The sequence below is a fragment of the Lingula anatina genome, chromosome 1, assembly GCF_051362555.1.
Source record: "Lingula anatina isolate TDL-2025a chromosome 1, LinAna3.0, whole genome shotgun sequence".
NCBI classification, from domain to species: domain Eukaryota; kingdom Metazoa; phylum Brachiopoda; class Lingulata; order Lingulida; family Lingulidae; genus Lingula; species Lingula anatina.
Window position 1 is genome coordinate 10,927,112 of NC_141767.1, and position 10,389 is coordinate 10,937,500.

General features: G+C 37.4%; 1 protein-coding gene across 6 annotated transcripts in view; it reads left to right on the forward strand.

Annotated features, from left to right (window-relative positions):
* The first annotated feature begins 51 nt into the window (after nucleotides 1–51).
* Nucleotides 52–10,389, forward strand: part of LOC106153639 (synaptotagmin-1-like) — an 11,477-nt gene continuing 1,139 nt past the window's right edge. The window contains exons 1-7 of one of the 6 annotated variants that reach the window (XM_087001265.1): nucleotides 52–191; nucleotides 1,465–1,680; nucleotides 6,367–6,565; nucleotides 7,486–7,681; nucleotides 8,943–9,086; nucleotides 9,294–9,607; nucleotides 10,167–10,287. In XM_087001265.1, the coding sequence (XP_086857391.1) occupies nucleotides 6,374–6,565; nucleotides 7,486–7,681; nucleotides 8,943–9,086; nucleotides 9,294–9,607; nucleotides 10,167–10,287 (967 nt within the window). In that variant the 5' untranslated portion in view covers nucleotides 52–191; nucleotides 1,465–1,680; nucleotides 6,367–6,373. Of the gene's footprint in view, nucleotides 192–886; nucleotides 1,042–1,118; nucleotides 1,251–1,464; nucleotides 1,681–4,536; nucleotides 4,558–6,366; nucleotides 6,566–7,485; nucleotides 7,682–8,942; nucleotides 9,087–9,293; nucleotides 9,608–10,166; nucleotides 10,288–10,389 lie in introns of those variants that run through there. The other 5 variants (XM_087001267.1, XM_087001264.1, XM_087001266.1 and 2 more) reach the window with 5 other exon arrangements.

A 10,389-nucleotide genomic window follows, 5' to 3' on the forward strand; every position in this document is an offset into this window, starting at 1 on the left:
CATGATGGGTTTCCTCAATTCCGCGATATGTTTTCACTGATGCTATATGAATTAAAATGAATGCCTACCCGCATCCGGTAAGACGGAAGTAGCAGCATATTCGATTCTGTGTGGAAGTCTGTTACAATGTGATCTGCCCGGTACATGTAACGTTCATAACTACTATACGTTTTAAGGAATATATTGCTGTCGTAAGTAGAAAAGGCCTCCGAAACTTTTTGCATGTTACATGTATGTATATGTATAAAAAGACATTAATCAAGATGCAAATATGCATGTCACGCGCCACTTGGATTGTTGTGTCTCTCAGTGTCATGTCAACGTGTGTACGTGTTATAAGACTTCTATAAAGATATCTTTATTATATGGCATTACCATCTCTTGTTGAAACTAGGTTTAACCAAAAATGCCCTGAGTTTTACGAATTTTAGGGTATTTTAATCTTAGACTATATTTAAACATATTTTTTAAGTACAAGGCAACGTCTAAGTATGTCACTGTGAGCTAAAATAAGGATTTGATGTATAGGGTTCTTAGGTTGAATGGTCTAAATGGTTTAAATTCCCCATTAAAATGAGCGAGAGGAAATTGGTAAAAAGCATGTCTTTTAAGATTGATTAATATCACGATAGGTTCCATTTGCGTGTGTATTTTCATGGCCATGCTCAGCGCTTGCTTCGTTTTCCCAGTAATTGATGAGCTTATTTGCGGTTATTAAATTTCTGCATTACTGACTAAACAAATAACTGAAATGGCTTCTCGTTTTCTCGGAAGAACTGTTTTCGTTGTCAAATCTGAGCACTATGTTATTATACTGCAACAGATTTGTTAACTGTCACTGGCTGCACTAACGTGTATTTTCCCCGCTGTACGTAACTATACACGTACGTATATAGAAGAGCATGGTAGGTAATAAATCCAAACCGTTTTAAGCCTTCCCACACAGAGGTAGGAAATAGAAGGACTTATAGAGCACGTCAGAAACATTTACTACATTTACTGGTGTGCGCTGGTGCTGTAGTATAAATGGATATAGGCAAGGTAATTTTTAATTAGTTGTTTTATTGTTTGAATAGGCCTTAAAATAATAACTGTACATGTAGAGCACATCAGTATTTGGATTGTGCGGCACGGATTTTCAATGTCATTTATATTGATCTGGAATTGTGGTGGTTCATAAAGAAAATGACAGCAAAAAGGCATGGTGGCGATGCTTAATTCAGAACTTGAACAGAAAGAGAACGAATAAGGTATATCTATAGTAAAAGATCTGAGGCTAGTGTTGTTTTTTATATATATATATATTGAGTTATATGATGAACGTGCAGTCCACACTCTTACCAGTACTTGGCTAGGAAAATTGCTTACCTGACACTATGTAGCAGCAATATTTGCATGCATTTGATATGCTGTCTTGCATATTGAATTTTACGTGACGGAATTAAGACCGCTATCTATTTTCAGACATGTACACTAGGAGAGTAGTTAGTAGCGGCATCACCAGTGCCATTTAATGCGAGGGAGTGCTTAGACACAAGGGCGTTTCAAGTACATAAGGAATGAAGCCAAAGTTCGCGTTCACATTAAGCGACTGAAGTGCCATAATATTTTGAACTGAAAGACATACCTGCCAGCCTCGAAGATGCTTGGGCTTTGACTACTGGAGAGAGAGCGCGAAAGGTAAGTCGGTTTTAGTGACTTGAAAGACAAACAACTGCACAAATCATTCGATCTCATGTGCTTGTTCCTTCCAAGTTAAAGAAATAGGAGATTTATTAAAGACTAATACAGAACCTGTGGCATTTGTCGTTTCATGAATGTGCTCGTTGCTGAACATAAGTGGAAACATTTGTGAATAAATGGATTGTGTTTGGTTTCTCTTTCCATGCCATATATGTTCATGTGCAAATATTAATAGTGCATTAACATGGAATGGATGAATAAAGGTGCCTTCACAATCTCTTTTCCTCTAATAATTCATATATTTATATATTTATATATTTATGATTAATGTGATAAGGTTGTTTTTTCAATGAGCTATTGAATATAGATGTATGTGAAGATCGGACTAGAATAGGACTCGTGTTACACTGTATTTACAAGCACTGAGTTCTTGTGGGTTCTGTCTTAAATTTGAAAGCCATTGTTCAACAGAGATAAGCGCATGCAGGCAGAGCAAAGTGACTGGGACTTTGTATATGACCACAGAAACCGGACTAAAAGTTAATGCTCTCTGAAAAATAAAGCGCCCTATTAAGCTAGCTTTCGCTCACTTCTGGTTAGTAAGAAAACCGGAGGTTCACTCAAGGACGGTTTCACTATTGTATGTATTAAGAAAAAAATTAATGAAGATAACCATGAACATAAACTCTGTCCGTCGGCAATGCGGTTATCAGGAAAATTACAGGTCGTGGTTCCTATTTTGCTTGCGAAGAGCGGTGAGCCGCAATGAAATGCTGTTCATTTCAAAATGCATGTTCCTTGATGTGTCCTCGATGTATTGACCATTGCAAATCATGCGTGGAAGTCACGTTGGAATAACGCCTTATCAATCTGTTTCCTGCTCAGTGAGATTTCCCATAAGAGGGCTTAAACTAACGATGTTGGCTCTTGTGGTTAGCTGATATAGCATTTGCTTTCAAATTTGGGGCATAGGCTGATGGTAGAATGTTAAACTCTTTCATAGTTGCAGGGATTTTGGCTATATTTGACCTTTTGATGCCAGAAGGGTAATCTTTTACTCTCAATCAGATGTAAACAGTTCCTATAAGATTCAAACACAATTCATTCAAGATTGGATAGTATCGTTTAAGACAAGCTATTAAAGATTACGGCTCACTACATTATAACCCAGTAAGGTAATGTCTTTTTAGATCATAAAGATTCTTATTCATGGCTGTATTTACATTTACATACACGCACTTTTATAAGCAATTGGAATTCTTGAAAGTTGCGTAAACGGGTGTCAGGACTGAATCAACTTGTCCATGTTCACCTACATGGTAACATCTACCCTTAATTGCACAAAGGGACCAATTCAAATAATGCGCATTCTCGAGCTTGCAAGAAGGTTCAACATCTTCATCCGATTGCACGGCCGGGCCATTACGTACTTTATGAGCGCCTATTCCAGGTGGGGGCGAAAAATATGTTGGTAGCATGCTATGTTCTACTGACATGCAACATTTTTGTTTCAGTAGTATGTGTATTTTGTCTTTGATTACTAATTCATCACTTCAATATTAGATTCCATTGAGTCCTTGACCTGTGACGTCAGCTAGAAGTGAGGGCGGTATAACCCAATCCGTCAATGAACTGGATTCTTTCAATGTATAAGTCCCGAAAAGTACACCGGTCATATATCAAATTGAGCCATGCTGTTTTTTATATTTAACATTTTCCTAGTGTTAATAACCGCCGTGACCCAAAAGCACATTGGAAACCTCTAATGATTCCGGTCACATAATGTCAGGATATGCTTGTTTGGTTTGGTATTTTAAGAGTAATGATAATATCGAGATGACAAAGAGGTGGTTACTTTGGTACTCCACATTTCACCTGATGTGGTGAACCTTGTTATGAAATATACTTAAAGTGCAGAGATCTACATCATACCTTGTAAGCTAGCTAATAATATCATAATGCTTATGATAATCAGCACTATCATATTGCCTTCATAAATCAATAAAGATATAGGTTCGATGTGGGATCTACTATGCGGGATGTATGTCATCTTTTGGGTTCAGTTCGATCATACCGATTATAAAGATATGCGACGGTCCTATACTTGAAAAGAAAAAACAATTTTACATTTGTACAATGTTAATATATATTATACCGGTATTATTTTTTTAGTCGTAGCATCAGGCTACTGCCTGTCCTCTTGCCTTTTGCCTTATAGTATGTTTTTCTGAAATGTTTTGAGTTCAACAATAAGCCGTCATTCTGATGCACCACAAATCAATATAGCTTATCTTAATAGCACGTCTGTTAGTTCCCAATTTCCGTTGTAATTTATTCTCATCAAGACTGAAGCAATGTCATTTAAACCTCTTAAGCTTTTGACAATGATCCTACTAAGCATATTCTAAGCCAGTCAGACTGTGTAAAGAATTGTGTTGTTTTTAGATATCACGTTACAATGAGCTGTATGTCAGCTTTCATCTCCACCTTTGTCTACCCAATAATATTTAATGGAAAATATAAGTTTTAGCACACAAATCGCTTTGTTGTTTGACATTTGAAAATATAACGTTTTTGCCACTTACACGCTAATCGCGATAATTTGGTGAGAACGAATCGCAGGTTTCTGGCCATTTAATTGCCTGCAGTCCTATGTGTTTGTGCAGTTATCCAACTATTCATTGCATAGAGGATACGATTTCTGCTATTGCACAATACTGGGTTCCAATAGTTTCTGTGTGATGCTGCAAAAATCCATATTATTCAATTTGTAGAAGAAGATTTACTTCATTCCAATGCATTGCAAGTAAATTAGTTTACCAGTCGACACGATCCGCCCACGCAGTGTCCTCACTGTTCCTAGGAGAAACCAAGGTAAAAAATCAAAGGTAGAATATTCGGCCCATCAGATGGTTTACCTCACGGTAGTTAGGGGAACATGTTTGATTCATACGCCGTTATTTAGTCAAACAGAACAACATACATGTACTAGTAGCTTAAACATTCTGCCACTAAAAGCAATCCTTAATTTTTTCAATTCTTTTCCTGAATGTGTCCCTTGAAAATACACGTGCTTTCTTCAATCTTAGACTCTTTTTGTAAATATTCATTTGGCTAGTTGGAGGAAAACAACAGGTAGAAAATATGTTTCAACACGTTTCCCTGAAATACATCCAAACATATTTGGTGTTATATAAACATTCACTGGAGACAGTGTTATTATCTTATTTTTCAGAAGACGTTTTCTATTATTTGCTCACTGTCATTCCCGCCGCCCTGTTTCTAAATATAAACAACAGGAGGTTTGGACGATAGCACAAAAAAGATTCAAATCACAATAGTGTACAACCAACTGGAACAACTTCACAATGCATCGGGACTCGTGATACATGTACTTCCTTTCTTCTACATATTTTATTAATTCATCTTTGTGTCGGCTTACACTAAAATGTATTATCAAAACCGTTTGTTTAGGTATGCCATTCTACCATTTCTATGATAGATTTAACGTCAAATGAATGAGAAGCGTTTGTTTTCCTCAAATTTCTTTTACGTCTTTGAAATTACATGTACATGATGATACAACTACCTTGTAAATGTTCGGCACGATGACCGTCAAATGGTCTAATGTACAAACTCCATAGTTATATCCCGGTACAATAAATGTACATGTATAAATAAATACATGAATGAAGAAATGAATAACTGAATATATAAACTAACTAAATAAATTAATTAAAATTGGTTGAAAAATTAATATAATATATTATAAAGCAATAAGCGACCAGTGGAGTTTCAAGATCCTTTTTGCCACTGTTCAACCAATTTTTAAAATGTATAAACCATCTTCATGTATGTGCAGACAATTTAGGCAAATATGGCGTCTCACTAAAAAGCTTGTTGTCTAATTCGCTAATAGACACTGAAGAGATTCCCCCTGGGGAAGTATTCAAATGGGTCGACCATATTTGACCCTCGGACTAGTTAGCCCTCTGTTCTGAATGCAGCCTTATTTAGCACGATTGCTCCCAGAGTGAGCACACTGTTCGTCATAGAAAATGGCAGTATTTAATGAGGACAGGAGTGTGAAAAAAAAAGCTGCGCTCAGATTAGTATAGAATTGCCGATATTTGAGAGCCAGTGCTACGTCAGTAGTGTATGCAGCTAGAGCAGGGAAAGGTTGGACAAATGGCCTAGATAGTCATTGGGTAGATTGATTATTAGGTGTCATGTTCATTAGGCCTTCTGGGCAGTGCTATATACAGTACATATAAGCGCCAGCATCTTTGTGTGCTCTGTAATTTATATGAGCGGAGGCTATACTCTTAACAACAGCACTGATGGTGGGTACTCACAGTCTGCCTTTGTGAAGTGACGAACCCGTGGCAGTTTCAGATCGTCGTTTAAAAGTATTATCTAATAGTTTGATTCAAAAGCTACATTGCTCTTTCTGTTATAAAGGACAGGAGAAAATATAACGATACAAGTTACATGGTTTTGTGAAAAAAATATCATTACATTCAAAATTTTACAGTCATGGTTATGAACAAATATAACAGTTAAGTTGAACAAAGAAAGTAATTTTGTCTTTTGCTGTAACTTCTTTCCTCACTACTGTCTGAGCATACAGGGCATTATTTGACGTGACAGGCTTACATAATTATGAATTTTTTTACATTTCAGATACAAGATGGCGTCGACCTTCGCTGTAGGACTTGCAGTGGGGGGAGCAGTTGCAGTAGTTGCCATCATTGTCACCGTTATTATAGTTCTGCTGTGCCGCAGATTTTGTTTACGAGAGAAGAGCAATTCTACAGCATATGAAGCTATAGGAGATTTCAAACCTACATCTCAGGCCCTTGTCACACCCTCACCAAGTCAGGTAAGCGGTAACCCGTCCAGGTCATTTCCGAACCGACAAGATCTTACGGCTGACAAAATATTAGAAATGGGCTATTACGACACGTTCGTATCAGATTTAATGTAGGTCTGTTCTAGTTTTCGACAAATTACTTCATTAGTATATTTTGTAGAACCCTCTGTACACCGCATTCCGAAGGTCATTTTTTTTACGAGAGTCGATTCCTCAAAATAGAAAATAAAAAAAAACGGTGAGACCTTTCTTCCAAAGCCACATTAGGACATAAGACAGGTCTGTTTCATCTTATGTGAAGGGCTGTACAGAATACCTTCTGTCACCGAAAGTTTTAGCGCACTGTACAAGTGCAAGTACACTAATGAGAGTAAGTTCTTCAAAGTAGAAACTCGTCGAGTGTAAGATTACAACTTTCTATACGCCCAATGAGGGCTCTTGTCTGGTTCCGTGTTCTGCTGTATTTAAAACAAACCAAGATCATTGTATGTAAAGCCGTGAAACCACTTGAGAATCTGGCATTTCAGATATTTATGGTTTAGGATAGTGGTAGGAGATATCATTTAACTGCTTTCCATACAATAAATAATGTTTCACTTTCTAAGAATTGCTAGTTAAATCTCAGCATGTCATGATCACCATTAATTTTGTAATAATTTATTATTCTTTGATGTTCTGCATTGTCCTTCCAAGCGGATTTATAGATTTATCTGAAATATCAATTCCAATAGAATGGTTCATATGTTGACTCTGCAATTGCACGGAAACACTGATAATACTCTTCGCAGTACCATTTTACGAGCGCCTTTTATCCAAAACATTTATATTTGTCAGCTAACCTGTGACAGATGTTTATATCATGTAATTGCTGTGTCTATAAATCTGTGTATATCATCCCGTAACTCGTATTTATCGGGTCCTGTTTTCAGGAATCTATGGGCTTGCCTCACCAAAGAAACGTCCAGCCACGCGCAAAGTCAACATTTGGAACTGGCCCGAGTATGTCTAGAGAAGCGTTGCTCAGTGTCAGCGACAGCGGGAGCATCAAGTCGGTGCAAAGTGGGCGGAGTGAGTCGTCTGTTACAAGTGGAGATATTAGCAGTACCAGCGTAGACGCTGGATTAGGTATGATTTTCTATTTAGAAAATTGAATTTTCGTTGCATTAGCCGCTATTATAGAGCAATGATCCTGCAGATCAACACTGCATTTCATTCAATCAAGAGCCACGAAAACAACCGTGCAGCAGGCGGGTATTCACAGCTGTCTTGAAGGCTTTACAGTTTTGTTTTCTCTGTACTTCTATTTTATAATCTGCACCAAGCTACAAGAATATACGATGTTGGTAAAATGCAGGGTATTCTCAATATTGCAGGTTTGAGCGTAAATGAGGTCTCGAAATACAGCTCTTTGGTGTTAGTACTACATTCGCCATAAAGCGTCTCAAGTGCTGTCCATCGTTTTTTATTGAAATTACATGTACTTCACTTAAGTAAACTAAATGAATGACAGCTTATCCGGATATTTGACTTTACAACTGGATATGTAACCTTATACGTTATTCCCTGACATTCTTGTGGCTCGGGGTGGTAATTCTTGTTGTATGAAAACTATGTCAGATGATTTCTTCCCTTCTTCGAAAAATATTTGTGCTTAGATACAACCCCCCCCCCCCCCCCCACCCCAAAAAAAAAAAATGAAAAATGGGAAACAAGTAATATCATTGCTTCGATCTAAAAGTAAAAGAAGATCCGGATGAGAATCGAAATGGCTACAAGTTGTACTAATTTAGGTTACTGATTTTTCTATCATTGAGGTTCAACCAAATTGTAAGTAATTTTGTGTAGATATGCAACATTAATCTTCTGCTACTCAAATGGCACCAAACTCTTTTTATTGTGACCCAATTAAATTATACTTCTTAATGGCATGGTCTTTAACACAAAAGATTTGACTCTATAGCTCTTTCAGAGTTCATGTTGCGATCATTTTAAAACCCCGATACATTACCGATAGGCAAGTGTAATTTACATTATGACAGGGCCGTAGCCTGAGCAAAATGCCAGGGGGGGGGGGGGGGGGGGCAGTAAGCGGACACGAGGGGGACGGTGTGAGAGGGGGTGTCCCCCCTCCCACGATTGTTGAATGATTGTTTAATGACCATGAGTGCATTTTCTCACAGCATTGATACCAACTTTGCAATTTTTTTTTTTTTACCTTTGCGATTATTTTTTGCACCTCAAATCCCAGGGGGGACAGCTGCCCCCCCTGCCCCCCCGGAGGCTACGGCCCTGTATGATGATCCTTGTGGTAGGCTATCAATGGACATCGGTATATTTTTGTTTTGTCACCAAGTTTAGCTTTTTATTCGCTAATTTATCACCTCAGGTTCTATTCAGCCTGACCTATACCAAAGAAAGGATACTGTGCTACGTCAAACATCCAAGGACCAATCAGGAAAACTGGGGAGACTACACTTGAGACTGAAATATGATTTTAAAACATCTGACCTTATCGTTCACCTCATTGAAGGTAGGGCGCTTGAGTACGTTTGAAAAACTTAGTTGAAGAAAATAAAGACATTCTCCTGCGTCCGACATCATTCGCCTGTTAGTGGTTATGCGTTTGCAATGTATGTATGCAAATATTGGAATATATTCTCTTTTAACATTGTGTTCAGAACGTTATTATTCAAAATATTTCACTTCGTTTTTTTTTACATTTTGATTTGTTTTGCAGCTCAAGATTTGCCTGCAATGGACGTTTTCGGCGGATTCAGTGATCCTTACGTGAAGATGTTTCTGCGACCAGAACCAGACAGTAAACTTCGCCAATCATCCATAAAGCGACGGACTCTAAACCCAGTGTACAATGAATACTTCAAATTCCCTGTAACTTTTGATGAGCTACGCGAAAAAACCTTGTTCGTCCATGTGTACGACTACGACAAGTTTTCACGAAATGACATCATTGGAGAAGTGTCTGTTCATCTGGACAGCATTGACGTCAGCACCAGTGTGGAGGTGTGGTGTGATATTGAGCGTTATTCCGAGGTAAGTTTACATAATTGTCTGTGTGCCCTTTGCTTCAAATTTCGCGTGCAGCTGTAGCTGCTTACGTGGGAACTGTTATTTTCTTTTTCTAAGAAAACCATTGCAAACAAATTAATGCACATTATTCTACTTATCCATTTCGCACGTTAATGTGTCAAAAAGTGGCTGGTTTATTTACCATATGATTGCCGAGAATGCGAACAAGTTATGATAGGGAGATTATTCCATGAAAAGAAATCGTTATTTTACTATTGTGAATTGCTTTTGATTAAATAATTTCGATGGTGACCAATACAACCCTAAATTTTACTAGAACATGTATAGCAATGCGTTAATTAAAATACCAATTGGCTTCAGTGCTTCATAGGAAAAAACATTTTTAAGTTTTGAAACGTAAAATTTATTAACAATGTTTGCATAATTATAAAACATCAAGATTGTTTTGAAGCTTTGTTCGTTACCAGAAAGATTAGTCAATCAGCAAATGATAACATTTTAAAAATCTTAACGATATTGATACATGATGTGAAGTCAAAATGACTTGTCCACTCTTACATAGGTAACCAGCAATCTTGGAGAACTCTTGCTTTCCTTGAGCTATTTGCCCACAGCTGAGAGGCTCACTGTTGTTGTTCTCAAGGCAACAAATTTGCCGAAAATTAACTTCGGGGGCACAACAGGTAAACGATTTTTCATCATATTATGAAATATATATTGGACTTGTGGAAAAGTGACTATAGGGCCGTAGTTTCCGTATATAAGTGGTCAAATTATTTTAAAAC